Genomic DNA, 16,600 nt, shown 5'->3' with positions numbered 1-16,600 from the left:
TTGTTTCATGCCAGTCTAAACATACCAGCATTCTCTAAATCGGCATTTACTCCGAAGTTGGAAACTCCATTGAACAACAGTGCCCCTGTGAGGCACTGGCTGCTAGCGGTTCTGATACCCATGGGAGGCCAAGTATCATTGCTTGATCACAGGTTAGCAGTGACATGGGAGAGAATCCACACTGATAGGCAGCAAAAGCACAGGGAGTGGTTCTTATTGGGCACTTTTCACAATGCTGGGTCCATCAACCAGGCATTGATTACCTTAGAATCCACCTTGCCCCACCCACCAAGGAGCCCTCAAGCAACCCAGCCAGAGTTTGCTTGCTGATCTCCCAGTATGGTGGGCCCTCCACCCAGAAAAGGGGTAGCATCAGCAGTTGGAGGTGTAGGCATTAAATAAGAATTCGTTGGGGTGGTAGACGGAAGGCGGTCAGGTCTTGATTGATCAGCCTTACTGAATGCCCTTCCTCCTCCATCAACGTCAAACTCGCAGACAGCATAAAATTCCACACCTTGGCTCATAACGTACCACTTAAAAAACATCTCTCAGAAGTCTTGGAGGGAAGTTGTTTGCCGGAGCCTTCCACATCCATCAAAGTTTCACCTACACATCCACCAATATCATTTATTGTATCCGTTGCTCCTGATGCGGTCTCCTCTACATTGGGGAGACTGGACGTCTCCTAGCAGAGCGCTTTAGGGAACATCTCTGGGACACCCTCACCAATCAACCCCACCGCCTTGTGGTCCAACATTTCAACTGCCCCCTCCCACTCTGCCAAGGACATGGAGGTCCTGGGTCTCCTCCAGCGCCGCTCCCTCACCACCCGACACCTGGAGGAAGAATGCCTCATCTTCTGCCTCAGAACAATTTGGATTTCACCAGTTTCCTCATTTCCCCTTCCCCCACCTCACCCCAGCTCCAGCCTTCCAGCTCAGCACTGCCCTCATGACCCGTCCTACTTGCCTATCTTCTTTTCCACCTATCCACTCCACCCTCCTCTCTGACCTATCACCTTCATCTCCACCCCCATTCACCTATTGTACTCTTTGCTACCTTCCCCCCACCCTCCTCTCTGACCTACCACCTCCATCCCAACCCCCATTCACCTATTGTACTCTACGCTACTTTCTCCCCACCCACACCCCCCTCTCATTTATCTCTCCACTCTGCAAGCACCCTGCCTCTATTCCTGATGAAGGGCTTTTGCCCGAAACTTCGATTTTCCTGCTCCTCGGATGCTGCCTGATCTGCTGTGCTTTTCCAGCACCACTCTAATCTAGACTCTGGTTTCCAGCATCTGCAGTCCTTGTTTTTAATCTAGTTGACCACCAGCAGCTCCTGAGCTTTAGGAGTCTAGTACTTGACACCCAGGGAGATCAGTCCTGTGCATGTTTAATTCCTTTCCTGATTGACTTAGCAGTTTTAAAGTCTGTGCTCTTTAATGCTTTTTTAATGAACCCGAACACTTGAGTAACAAAGCAATTTGAGATTCAAGCAAATCAGGGGGTACATAAAAAGAAATTTTATACATTACAGTTCGACAATGCTACATTCTCAGCAGGGTGCATCATATATGAGTTAAACAGATCAGAGGTAGGAAACAAAATGGTAGGTTTAAATACACAGCCTGCACTTCCCTACTAGGATTGTGGAATTTATATGTGACTCCCAAGGTTACATCTTTATGGCCTGCATAAACTCAAGCTTCCTCATGTTGTGATACATAATACAAATTTCCCCTCATCCCCATTGTCAATTCAGTTTACACTGTGGATTTATTATTTTATTTATGGGGGAACTGTCTTTATCTGAATTGCAAATCTACACGGAAAAGTCTGTCATTTTTCTCTACGTGAGTGTCCATAATCTGGTCACATCCTGTAATCCTCCATCTGGAAACAAGAAACCATCCAGCACAATCTCTGTGTGGTACTGCATCATAAAATCCCATCTGTGATGGTCTACATCATAAACTCCCTAAGATGGGGGATACAGTCATAAAGCTCCATTCAGTGAGGCAAAACCAATATAACACAAAGAAAAATAACTATCAACCACAAGCAAATGTAAGCCCTGAACAAAGTCAGCACTGATGTCTTTTAGATAGAAAACTAATCTGAGGTCAAACGATGATCATAAACTGAGTGGACAATATCATCTGATCCCCAGTAACTCATTGAGTCAGCGCTCAGTCTAATATATTATCAAAGAAGATTATGCTGCTGCTATTTTCTTTGCCACCTTTATGCTTTACTGTTGGTGCTTAGATATATTTTGTAGAGGATTTGTCATGCTGTCATAATTTGAAAGAAAATGCAATGTCCACAAGTAATCGTCCATGGTGCAACAATGTGGAAATTCGTATCACGAAGGAGGGAAGTTCTGTACCAAAAGATCTGTTCCTAAACGTGATTTTAACTCTATGAGAACTACCAACATGGGGTCAGTGAGGAGAATAAAAGCTCACATTAACTCATGAGAGGGAGTTCCAGGCCAATGTAACTCTTTGGCGTCTGTTAAATACACCAGGCTGGACATCCCTTGGCCCCCTCCACGAACCCAGTGCCTACGAAGTGTAACAACAGCAGTGAAGTGAGTCAGGCTAACACAATGAGAAGCCGCAGATAGAAGCAAAAGATAACTACTTGCTGAGATTACCAGCACACCAAGCTAGTATGCCACTCTGAACTTCAGTCTGTCTCCTCCTCATTCAGTCAGTACATGTAGCTGTTGGGACAGACGAAGGAATCAGAGCATGGTGAAAGCACAGGAAGATGCCATTTTGCCTGTCATGTTCATGAATGCACTCTGCAAGAGCAAGTCACTGAGTCTCACACCTGATAATTTTCAGATAATTGCCAAGTTCTTATTTGAAGGCATCTATCAAATCTGCCTCACCACACTCTTGAGCAGGGTATTCCAGATCTGACCCACCTTTTCCTCATGTCACTTCTGTTTCTGCTGCCAATCACCTTAAATCAGACTCTTCTCCATCTTGACTCACCAAAAGAAATAATTTCTCCCTGTCTATTCTTTCTGGACCCCTCCTGATTTTCAACACCTTTATCAAATCTCCTCTAGACCTTCTCAACTCAAAGGAGACCTCTAGCCTGTCCAATATATCCATATGAGTGATGGTCTTTATTCCTGGAAACATTGTTATGAAACTTCTTTGGACCCTCTCCACTGGCTTCACATCCTTCTTTAAGTGTGGTCCCCAGAACTGGACACAATACCCCCATTTTCGACAGAACCAATGTTTTACACAAGTTCATCATCTTATTACAGTTTTTGTGCTCCATGTTTCTGTTTATAAAGTCCAGGATTCAAATGCTTTATTACTCCTATCTCATCCAAACTTACCTCCTTCAATGATTTGTATATATCTACCCTGATTCCTGTGACCTGAACTTCCCTTGCAATTGTATCCTTTGTTTTATATTACCTCCCGTCAGTCTGACCCCAAAAATGTGCTCCTTCACACTTCTCAGAATTATATTTCATCTGCCACTTGTTAAATCATTCCACCAGCTAGTCAAGCCCTCTTAAATATTATCACGATCCTTCTCACAAGTTCACAATATTTCCAAGCTTTGTGCCATTAGCAAAATGAGATTGTTCCTTATAAATCCAGGTCAATATATCAGGACAGGTCCTAATCTGCACTTGACTCTGCTGTTTCAAATCTAAAGGTAGAATTTGATGCAGACACTGGAATTGTTTGAAATGTAAAGTATCCAATTCGTTAACAAGGGACAAAAAAAGTCACATACAAATACGTAAAACTAGCAACAAGGCAGTGACTGCAATATCACTCATGGTTCAGATGTCAATTTTACATTGTCCTGTTCCTGTTTTTATCTTTAAAGGCATCGTCTTTATTCTTTGGTGAAATCACTGCCTTCTAATTATTTTCAAATAAACTTACTTTGCTCCATAATCAATATTCTCCTTAATTTTGGAGTTAACTATTTTTTGATTTAATCTTTTATAGGATGTGGGCATTGCCAGTAAGTGTTTGATGCCCATCTTTAAATTCCACTTGAGGTCAGTTAAGTGCCAGCACATTACTTTGGGCCTGGGGTCAGGAAGGAATGCTGGCAAACTTTTTTCTCTAAAGGACATGGGTGCTGAGATTTTTTATGACAATCAGTGAGGATTTCACTACTAGTGAAAATAGCTTCTCTTCTAGATTTCTTTGGGACAAATTAATTGAAATTTAAATTCCACTAGCTGCCATTTGAAGACATGTCCTTAGCACATTAGCTTGGCCCTCTAGATTACAGTGCTACAGTTGTGATACCACAATGCTATTATTTTCCCCGACTTAATATCGCAAAGAGGTAATTCACAATATCAGGAATCTACCAGTTTGATCACAGCTGGGTTCCCCACAGTTGCAAACTCCTGTTTCGGAAGGACAGCGTTTAGCCAGTTATATAATACAGGCCTTTACTCCCAAACAAAACTTCATTATTCCTTTCTCTTTGCGTTTGAGCTGCATCTTTGATATTGATTTTTTATGGCAGGACCTATCCTGACACTGCTCGGGAGAGATTATGTAGACAATGAGTCACAGTCAAGACACTCTGCTCTCAATTCGGTTCAGACACAGTCAGACAGACTGTAATTAAAAATCTTTTTCTGAACAACCCATTGAATTGCAGCATCTGTGCTTGAGCTTTAGTCAGTCATGATGGCCTGATAACAGAAAGCTTCATGCTGTTGTACATACTTCATTCCCCAATCACACATTCCCAGCCTCCTCCTCCTCCTCCTCCTCACCATCCCTCCCAACAAAACAAACACACACACACACCTCATCAGGAATAGATCTTATATGGAGGTAGACACTCAGATCAAGTTGCCTCAGGCACTTTCATTTGCCTGCACGGTCTTATGTCAACTGTCTCATAGACACCCACCACTCCATTTCAACCTCCTCCTCTACATTGGTAGCTACCCATGAACAGAGCAACAATTCTTGGAAATAGCAATAATCTGTAATTATTTCACAATTTTGTGTGAGGACATACTATCTCCTCCCATTTGCAAATTGTCTCAACACAATCATTTCATTGTCTAATCTTGGCATGATCCAGGGAGTTGGCAAACCCTTCAGCTTTTCCCCGTTTCTCTCCTGTTATCTTAAGCGGAGCAACAGGTTAGAGTTGTACTAGTTGATAGAACTGAGCTGTTTAAACAGATCACACAGAGTTGAACAGAGATGATTGAGAGAAATGGTTTCTGCTGACTGAGGAGCCCAGAATAAGGGATCATAGCATTTCAAGCTCAGTTGTTAAAGGTGAAGTAATTCTTCAAAAGAAGACTAGTGAAAATTTGAACTCTTTTCTCCGAAAGGGCTTGATCCATTGAAACTTGATAATCGAAATTGATTGATTCTTGCGAAAAATGCATGTTCAGAGTTACAGACTCTGACCTGATGAGTGACTCAAGGGATTGAATGATTTATTCTTATTGCTGTGCTCCTTTTCCCCCCATTTCATCCAAAAAGCTGTATTACCAATGTCAATCACCATAGGCTACTGAACTTTATACCTAAGCCTGCTTCAGACTGAGCACAAACACATGGGAGCCCTGACAACTTTCTCTCCTCTCCAGCCCAGAAATTCAGAATAATTGTACAACGTAGCCACTTTACTGCCTGAAATTAGATAACTCAACATCGACAGTGATCAAAATATGCTTTTTCATAGCATAGGGTCAGTCTAGCACTGAGTTGCTTAACTTAAATAGACTTACAAGTGAGGGAAGGTTTGTCAGAGATAAATTGCTTCCTCTGATGCTGAACAGCATGGTAATCAAAAACACAGTGAAATCATGATCATAAGGAAGGAGACCATTTGGCTCAGAAGTCAGTGCCACTCTCTAGAGAAATACAATCGGTGCCAATCCCCTTGTTTTGTCCACATAGCTCAACATATTTATTTCCCTTCAGTGCTCCAAATTATGTTTTGAAATCAATGACTATCTGCACTTCCACCACCCTCGCTTGCACAGAGTCCTCGGCCATTATCACTTGCTATGCTGGAAGATGCTTCATCACATCTTATGCTTTCATGGTTTCACTTGATCTTCGAATCCATCGGACGTCACTGGGAAAAATGCTATAAAGGATGTCATCGCTTTTAAAAATAAATAACATAAATCAAGAAAAGTCAGCATGGCTTCATGAAGGGAAATCATGCCTGAAAAATATATTAGAGTCCTTTGAGGAAGGAACAAGTAGGATAGATAAAGGAGAACTGTTAGATGTAAAATAGTTGGATTTCCAATTGGCAATCGATAAAGTACTGCATGTAAGGTTACTAAATAAGACAAGCGCGCATGGTGTTGGGATTAGTGTCTTAGAATGGATAGAGAATTGGCTACTGAGACAAGTCAGAGTTGAGAAAAAAGGGGGCGCTTTCAGTGCAGTAACCTGTAACTAATAGTGTGGTTAAGGTTGTACAGGACATTGGTGAGGCTACTTCTGCAGTACTGTGTCCAGTTGTGGTCACCCTGTTACAGGAAGCTTATTGTTAAGCTGGAGAGGGTTCAGAAAAGATTTACCAGGAGGGTGCCAGGAATGGAAAGTTTGAGTTATAAAAAATGGGCTGGACAGGCTGGGACCTTTTTTCACTGGAGCATAGGAGATTGAGGGGTGAACTTATCTCTCTTTATAAAATCATGAAGGGCATAGATAAGGTGAATGACAAGTGCCTTTTCCCTAAGGTGGGAGAGTTCAAAACTAGGCACATATTTTTAAGGTGAGAGGAGAAAGATTTAAAAAGAACATATGAGGGGCAACATATGAGTGGTTCATGTGTGGAATGAACTGCCAGAGAAAATGGTAGGCATAGATACAGTTACAACTTTTAAAATATATTTGGATAAGTTTATGAATAGGAAAGTTTGGAGAGATATGGGCTAAGTGCAGGCAGGTGGGACGAGCTCAATTTCGGAACATGGTTGGCGAGGACTAGCACAGTCTGGCTCTGTGCTATATGACTCTGTGATTCTATGGCACAAACAATACAGCTGCAGCTGCAATTACTTACAAAATGTTTAATAACTTGGATGGAGGAAGTCAATGTACTGCCACCAGGTTCGTGAATGATACAAAAACAGGTGGGAAGACAAGCAATGAGGATGATATAAGGGGTTTGCAGAGGGATACAGACTAGTTAAGTACGTGTGCAAAATGTTGGCAGATGGAATATAATGTAAGGTAGTGCAAGGTAATGTACTCTTGTCAGAAAGAAGAACTGAACATTGTTTATATGAGGAAAGACTTCAGAAACCTACAGCATATAGGGACTTGCAGTCCTTGCATATGAATCTCAAGAAGTTGAGATCCAAGTTGAGTGGATAGTAGGGAAGACCAGTAGACTGTTAGCCTTTATTTCAAAGTAAGTGCAGTAAAAATGATCCAAGGCACTAGTCAGATCACACCAAGAATACACCGAACTGTTTTGGTTCCCTTATCTAATGAAAGATAAGGTTAGCATTAGAGGCAGTCCAGAAAAGATTCACCAAGTTAGGGGCCGCTAAGTTGATTCTGAGAGATTTTCTTCTGAGGAGAGGTTGAGCAGGATTCAAGTCCCAACTATTACAAAGGTGTACGATAATATCACGAAACAAGTTGATTTAAAATAAATAGATTTGGTTTGTACTCATTAGAGTTGACAGGAATGAAAGGAGACCTTGATTGAAACATAAAAGATTCTTAGGGGGATTGACAGGGCAGACGCAGTCGTTTCCCGAGAGGGAGAGTCGAGGACCAAAGCATATCATCTCAGAGTAAGGGATAGCTTTTATAATTTTAATTAGGATCACATTTAAGTCCCTTCTTTTTATAGCGATCTGATATCTTGATCCAGGAACAACTGTCATGTAATTATGCAATTTGCAGTTGAGTTATACCCACAATGCTTCAAAACAAATGGCCAGTAGTAACTTGAGAAGATGGTGAACATGAACCAAAACTCTGAATGAGGTGCCAAAGCTAGCAGCGTCTACCATTTCAATTGTGTGTACCTGGTGCTGTTTAAACTAGGATTATGTTAGGTGGGTCTAAGGGAAAGTCAGGTGAAAGAGAAAAGCAAAAGAACTGCAGATGCTGGAAATCAGAAACAAAAACAGAAATTGTGGGAACATCTCAGCAGGTCTGACAGCATCTGTCGAGAGAAATCAGAGTTAACGTTTTGTGTCTGGTAACCCTTCTTCAGAATGCTGCCAGACCTGCTGAGATTTTCCAGCAATTTCTGTTTCTAATTCAGATGGAAGAAAACTGTTTTCCAAAATCTGCAAATTCCACGACTTGAGTATTTTGGGGTTGCATAAGGAGTACAGCAGAAAGATGACTCACTAGTGAAAGTTTGCATGTTAAGGCCAATTAAACTAGGCTGACAAATTGGATAACAGAGAGAAAAAAATCAAGCTGTTGGACTTCCTCTGAAACAGGAGGAAGAAATGCATCATTCTTAGATTGGAAGGGAACAGCTAGCGATTAGTGTTTGGGCCTCTTTATTTATAATCTATATGCATGGCATCAAAAGAAGGATCACTGTGATATATCTAGGTTTAGTGACAATACAAAGCCAGGTGGGAAAGAGAGTTGTCAAGAGAGCCACAAGGAAAGATTGACCACTCAAGTGATTGGACAAGAAGGTGGCTGAAGAAGGAATGGGAAAGACTGGAAAAGCAGATTTTTTCTTTAAGGAAGTGCAAGTAAATGTCAGTTTTCTGTGAATCCCTGTGTGTCCTTGTACATGAGTCAACAAAAGTTAACGTACAAGTGTAGTAATCAGCCAGAAGAGCAATCCATTTTATTGCAAGGGGAATGGAAATATAGGTTTAAGGAAATCCCTATATATGTCTTTTTGATAATACACATGAACTACTGCTTCTATACCTATAACTACTGAGTGGTTGACTAAAGGCTCAATGTATGTTCACTCAGCAGCACTTTGAGATGTTTCTTTTGATGAGACAAATCCCTACATTCAAGATGAAGAGCTCCCGACAGCTTTATGTAGAATTGACATTTCTGACTTGAATTTGTTTAGATAAAGCTCTTTTATAGAATGAAATGCCCCATCATAATGGAGACAGTTCTCTTGTGAAGAACAAAAATACCATGACTAAATCTTGTCTTTACTGACAGGTACAGCTATATCAGAGACAAGAAAATGAAGATGGATTAAATGGAATTTTCTACTTTGATGACAGCAGTTATGATGGACTTTGTGCCATCTGATCTGGATCCCCTTGACTGTGATTTTGAGTTTGAGGTCAATTTTAGCAATCTCACACCATGGGATCTCCTTGGGAAGGGTTTTGGGGTGGGGGGAGGGGGTTAGGTGATGAACAGACTATATAAGCTGTGAAAACTGTTAATTGCTCTATCAGCCAACTGGGTGGTCAGCATCTCTCTGGTCTCACTGCGAGTAGTGTCTACAGCTATAGACACTGACCATCCAGGAGCTAAACATGAGATAAACAATGAAGATTGAAGAGGCATACCACTGGGGCCAGGTCACTAGGTACTAGTAGGGGAATAGTTGAGGGGATGGAGTTCACCAAGATTGTCAGGCTAATATCCAGAGGGGCTAAGACATTGCTAGGAACGGAGAGTTTGAGTTATAAAGACAGGCTGGATAGGCATTGGAACTTAGGAAGGTTGAGGGGTGATTTTATAGAGGTTTATAAAATCGTGAGGGGTACAGATAAAGGCATGTCAGGTGTCTTTTCACTAGGGTGAGAGATTTCAAGACTAAGGGGCATATTTTTAAGGTGAAAAGGAAAGGATTTAAACAAGACATTTTTCTTTCACACAGAAAGAGATTCATGAGCAAATGGTAGACTCAGGTACAGTTACAACATTTAAAAGACAGTTGGATAAGTTTATGAGTAAGAAATGTTTGGGGGGGATAGGAGTCAAGTGCAGGCAGGTGGGACTAGATTAGTTTGGGATTATGATTGGCATGGGGGAGTTGGACCAAAGTCTCTTTTTTTCATGCTGTATGAGTCTCTGACTCTAAGAGGAGGAATGTCATTGGCAAGGTGGCCATTGAAGCCCCAAAATGTGTGAATCCTCACATGTCCACAACTGGCAAATATATTTAAAACTGCTGTGCTTCACATGGCATGGATCTCCATCCACAGTGAGTAATTGGTGGAAATTTGACCTTTACCTGGTTATTCATTGGTTACCTGACCTTCCTAAGCCTGGGATGAGAGAGTTGGAACGGATTGATGTCACCCAGTGTTCCCCTCCTACAACGGATTATTGGGAAGGGGTTGGGGCAGATCCATAAGAGGCAGGCCCATTAACCATTACAATTTACACTCCGACATAACTCTTAACCAAAACAAAATCAGAAATTGCTGAGAAAGCTCAGCATCTGTGGAGAGAAGGCAGGGTCAACATTTCATTAACGGCTGACTTTTCTCAATAGTTTCTGTTTTTCTTCTGATTTCCAGCATCTGCAGCTCTTTGGCTAATTTTTCTGTTTACTGTATGACGCCTAACCGATTAGCTGGCAAGCTGAGAGCGAAAATCCATTCCACAGTTTACAAGGCTTGCAGGATCCAGAAGCAGATGCAGAAGGCAATTTATTTCAAGAAACTTATCATGTCAAGGCTAGTCAAGAATGCCACGTGTCAAGTGAGTGGCTCAAATCACCAAGTGTTCCACATTTATCCCTTGCCTCTGCCAAGCCTACATCCTTCCACCTTTTTCTTGGTGTAGGACTATTACACAGTGAAGATGTAATATATAATAGATGATCTTACATACAGTACTTGTACCTTTCAAAAAGAAAATCAGCCCTACTGTCCCTTGAGAACAAGCTAGGTAGAATGAACTGTATCATTCATATCTTCTTATCCTTGTGATTATGAATTGTGATAGGCTCCAGTCATTAATCTCCAAGGAAACCTTGAACACAGACATGTCACACTGATGTACTTCCCTCATTTCAGAACGTTGTATCAAAATACATATCAACCAGCAAGAGACATTCAGAGGTTGAGAAATTGTGAATGGCTGCATTACTCCTTAGGATTTCACATTTGGGTTATCCAAAGTACATCATATGAAACGACCATATGATGAACAGTGATTGTGCCGTTATTCTGCTGAAACCATTTACAGCACCACTGGATCCATTATTTGTTTCTACACATGACACACTATCACCCCTTCTTGTCATGTACCTTAATCTGTCTTGTCATTTTATCGTTCTTCCCTTCACTTTATTTCCCTTTTGTGCTTTTCCATTCATTCCCTGATTCAGCACTACTGTAAAAACTGCCCATTACTAATATCTGCAGTGGTTTGCTTCTGCTTATTTCGAACATCTCTCATCTCTGATGAAACACCACTGATCTGAAGAGTTAGCTAGAAATTCAATTCCTTCCCACACGTGCTGAGTGGTCAGTCCCTTATTACTGCCAGGAAGGAACACTAGTGCACAGCCTTACCATGCCAATGCCACTTGGCAAATTAACATTCTCTTAAAGTCCTCATACCACCATTACTGTGATTCACTTCTGATTGGCTGTCAGCAGGCAGAATCACAGCCCCAGGGTCATGGATTATAGAATCCCTACAATATGGAAGTAGGGCATTTAGCCCATCGAGTCCACACCGACCCTCCAAAGAGCATCCCAACCAAACCCACCTGCATTTTTCATGGTTAACCCACGTAACCTGCATACCCATAGACAGTAGGGGCTATTTAGCATGGACAATCCATCTTTGGACTGTGGGAAGAAATTCATGTAGACCCACAAGGGAGAATGTAAACTTCAGACAGACAGTCACCCGAGGCTGGAAGCGAAGCCGGGTGCCTGGTGCTATGAGACAGCAGTGCTAACCACTGAACCACCATGCTGCAGGGAAGACTTGCTGTTGCTCAGGTAAGAATCTCAGTGCAGTAGGCCTCCCCAAAAGTACACAACATGGGGTTCTTGCCAGCTATCAGGTATACAAGGTCCTGTTACCCACATTAAATTCTACCCTTGGATCTGCATTTTTGTCCTGTCACAAGGTCAAACCTGTTGAGAGTTTTGAGCATTTTTCTATTTTTTATTTCAGATAGCATTATCATCAGATAATAGCGCTTATTTACTTTGCCAAGAAAAGGTGGTCAAATTCAAATGAACTCGCACATTGTCTCATTCCCATTTGTCTAATCAAGCTTCAAATTCAGGAAGTTTGCAAATAATCAATGTGTGTGGTTGGATTTCCCACAACTGCTGAACGCTTTATCACAGTGCAGCTAGAGAAAGTTCATATTTCCTCACTTACCCGGTGATCCCAATAGGATGTGCACCACATCATCGTACAGCATGAGGGTGGCTGGCCGTTCTGGAAGAAGATAGAGGCTCACTGATGTAAACACTGCAAGGAAACAGGTAAAATATAGAGGTTTAGATTCAATGTTCCATTTATAATCTGTCTCATTTATTACATCAGAATACATTAAATGGAGTTTCTTTGTATGCGACCCTACATTACCTCAAATTGACAATAATATTAGCTAATTAAACATACTCTGGCTCAAAAACAGTTCAAAAAAGACCTGTGTCCAAAGTTTTTCAAATGGACAGTGGCAAAAAATTTAAATAATGAACTAACCTTTGGTGAGGGTACAGACATGATTTATAAGGATATTGCCAGCAATGGAAAGTAGATTTTTTTTTCTCTCAGAGGTCAGGGAGTTTGGAAACTCTTTTCCTAGAGTGAAGGCAGGATTTTGAATGCAGGATACATAGACTCTTGACTAAGAAGGGAATCAGAGGGTATCCGGACTAGGCAAGGAAGTGGAGTTGAGGCTGTGATCTTATTGAATGATGTGGTTGGGCTGAGGAGCCATGTGGTCTACTCCTGCTTGAATTTTGATGCTCGAATTTTAACTGCAAGGAAGTACTGAATAGGCTGCTGGTGCTTTCTTTGGAGCATCATCTGAGATAGTGAACACGATAGAAAGAGGTTACAAGGAATGTCCATTTATTAAACCCCAGAAAACTTTATTCTCTGTTCAATCAAAGGCACAGCATGCCACCATAACAACAATTACAGAGCTGTTAAAAGTTGCATCAAGTAACATTGCAATAACATTTGCTCACACCAATAAATATACTTAAAATCAATTTATTGGATTTGCTTTGGAACATGTTGAGAAAATGTTAAGGTGCTTTGTTAACATGAGTTCCTTCTTCTTGGTGGTATGAATAATTTTCAGAAATATTAGGTTAGCTTTTAATCTAACTGGAACTAACTCAGTGCATACTTATTGAATAAAGTATTGTTGTGAGTTGATGGTGGAGTACTATTTTCCTGACCAGTAGGACAAAGGGACAGTGTTTAACTTGCTGAATCTTAATGCAAGACTGAGAGAGCCGCAAACATCAATTTTCTAGTGACAAATGAAACAGGCAAATGGTGGACTCAGGTTTATACAGGCCTAGAGGAATAGTAATAGGTCACTTAACCCATCAAGAATTCAATGATTGTCTAGTGACCCAACTCCATAAAAAGGCCTGGAAAAACAACAAAGAATACAGCACAGGAACAGGCCTTTCAGCCCTCCAAGCTTGCACTGACACATTTTGCCCCTCCATACTAAAACAGTCTTCATTCTCAGGATCCATATCCATCTATTCCCCTTCCTATTCATGCATTCGTCCAGGTGCTTCTTGAATACTACTATTGTGTCTGTTTCCACCACGTCCTCTGGCAGCTTGTTCCAGGCACTTACCACCCTTTGTGCAAAAAAAATGTCTTGCACATCTCTTTTACACTCTCTTGCCTACCGCCTCCCCCTCTCCTCCCCAAACCCTTCACCCCCATCCCTTAACCCCGTACCTTGAACTGGTGTCCTTTAGTAATTGGCCCCTCTATCTTGGCAAAAAGCCCTATACTTTCCACTCTAAACACATCACTCACAATCTTATAAACTTCTATCAGGTCGCCCCTTAACCTCCTGCATTCCAGTGAATAAAAGCCCAGTCTATCCAACTTTTCTTCATCAATAAAATCTCCCATACCAGGCAACTTCTTGGTAAACCTTTTCTGTACCCTCTCCAAACCATCCACATCCTTCTGGTACTGTAGTGACCAGAACTGTACACAATATTCTAAGTGTGGCTGAACCAAAGTTCTATAATGCTGCAGCATAACTCGACTATCCTTATACTCGATGCCCCTTCCAATGAAGGCAAGTGTGCCATAGGACTTTTTTACAATCTTAACTCCCTGCACTGCCACCTTTAGTAGTCTGTGGATCTGCACACCCAGATCCTTCTGCATATCAATACTTCAAAGGGTTTTACCATTCACAGTATAATCTCCACCTATATGTCACCTCCCAAAATGCGTCACCTCACATTTGTCCAGATTAAACTCCATCTGCCATTTTTTTCTGCCCATGCCTCCAACTGATCTATATCCTGCTGTATCCTCTGAGAATCGTTCTCAGTATTCACAACTCCACCAAACTTTGTATCATTCGCAAACTTACCAATTAGACAAGCCACATTTTCCGCCAAATCATTTATGTAGATCACAAACAGCAGAGGTCCCAGCAATGATCCCTGTGGACCACCACTAGTCACAATCCTCCATTCCAAAAAGTATCCTTCCATCACTACACTCTGTCTTCTATGACTAAGCCAGTTCTGTATCCATTTTGCCAGCTCACCCCGATACCATGTGACTTCACTCTTTGTGCCAGACTGCCATGAGGGACCATGTCAAAGGCTTTACTGAAGTCCATGCAAACAACATCAACCACTTTTCCCTTAGGAGAGTGGGAGGTTAGGAGAGTGGGCAAAGAAGTGACTGATGGAGTACAACATGGGAACGTGTGAGGCCTTGCACTTTTGTAGCAAGAATAGAGGCATGGACTATTTTCTAAATGGGGAAAAAAATTCAGATATCTGAAATGCAAAGAGACTTGGGAGTTCTAGTCCAGAATTCTCTCAAGGTAAACTTGCAGGTTAAGAAGGCAAATGCAACAGTAGCATTTATTTTGAGATGACTTGAATATAAAAGCAGGGACATACTTCAGAGGGTCTATAAAGGCTCTGGTCAGACCACATTTGGAGTATTGTGTGTAGTTTTGGGCCCCATATCTCAGGAAGGATGTATTGGCCCTGGAGTGGGTTCAGAAGAGGTTCACAAGAATGGTCCTAGGAATGAAAACCTTCGCAAATGAGAAATGTTTGAGGACTCTGGGTCTATACCCGGTGGAATTTAGAAGGATGAGGGGGGCATCTAATAGAAACTTACTGACTACTGAGTGGCCTGGACAGAGTGAATGTTGGGAAGACGTTTCCATTGGTAGGAGAGACTAGGACCTCAGAGCACAGCCTTAGAATAAATGGAAGACTTTTTGGAACAGAGAAACTTCTTCAGCCAGAGAGTGGTGAATCTACGGAATTCACTGCCACAGAGGACTATGGAGGCCAGGTCATTCAACATAGTTAAGGCAGAGATAAATAGGTTCTTGATTGTCTAGGGGATCAAATGTTACAGGAAGAAAGCAGGAGAATGGGGTTGAGAAACATATCAGCAATGATTGAATGGTGGAACAGACACAATGGGCTGAATGGCCTAATTTCAGCTCCTATGTCTCATGGACCTCCCCCGCACAAATCCATACTGTCTGATGCTAATAAATCCATTTGCTTCTAAATGCAATAGATCCTGTCCCTGAAGTTTTTCTAATAATTTGTGTATCACCGACATGAGGCTCCCAGGCCTGTAATTTCCTGGATTATCCCTGTGACCCTTCTTAAGCAATGGGACAGTATTGTCTGTTCTCCAGTCCTCTGGAATCTCACCTGTAGCCACAGAGAATACAAAGATATCTGTTATGTCTTTGTCCCATGCCCCTTAATAATGCAGTATAATGGAAAACTAACACGTTTATATTGATGATTCTCGTCTAATATCAGCAAAGCAGGGCAAAAAAAAAATCATATGATTAAGACTTGGGGATGAGCAATAGAGAAAAACATTAGACACATTTTGGTAAAATTACTAACATAGCACAAATGAAGATTTACAGAAACACATAAGAGCGAGAAAGAATTGCTATAAGTTGGAGGCTGAGGAGTGACCTTGTAGAGGTTTATAAAATCACGAGGGACATGGATAGGGCAAATAGACAAAGTCTTTTCCCTGGGGTGGGGGGAAGTCCAGAACTAGAGGGCTTAGACTTAGTATGAGAGGGGAAAGATTTAAAAGGTACCTAAGGGGCAGAAGGTGGTGTATGTATAGAATGAGCTGCCAGAGTAAGTGGAGGAGGCTGGTACAATTACAACAATTAAAAGTCATCTGGATGGGTATATGAATAGGAAGGGTTTTGAGGGATATGGCCCAAGTGCTTGCAAATGGGACTAGATTAATTTAGGATATCTGGTCGGCATGGAGGAGTTGGACTGAAGGTTCTGTTTCCATGCTGTTCATCGCTATGACAAGCTCGAGGCCTAACAGACTCAGCAGCAGAGGTCTATCCATCAGAGCAGTCTCTAACAGTGCAATACATCCAACACCCAGGTGAGTATAGAATCCATT

General features: G+C 41.7%; 1 protein-coding gene across 1 annotated transcript in view; it reads right to left on the bottom strand.

Moving 5' to 3' along the window:
• The window catches only part of fam171a2a (family with sequence similarity 171 member A2a), a 316,435-nt gene that overhangs the window by 121,609 nt on the left and 178,226 nt on the right, over nt 1–16,600 (bottom strand). The window contains exon 3 of the mRNA XM_043675236.2: nt 12,326–12,418. Within this exon, the coding sequence (XP_043531171.2) occupies nt 12,326–12,418 (93 nt within the window). The remainder of the gene's footprint in view (nt 1–12,325; nt 12,419–16,600) is intronic.

Source organism: Chiloscyllium plagiosum, unplaced genomic scaffold, assembly GCF_037043375.1.
Source record: "Chiloscyllium plagiosum isolate Xiang-an unplaced genomic scaffold, Cpla_swu_hap1 HiC_scaffold_32, whole genome shotgun sequence".
NCBI classification, from domain to species: Eukaryota; Metazoa; Chordata; class Chondrichthyes; order Orectolobiformes; family Hemiscylliidae; genus Chiloscyllium; species Chiloscyllium plagiosum.
This window is presented reverse-complemented; position numbering and strand designations above follow the sequence as displayed.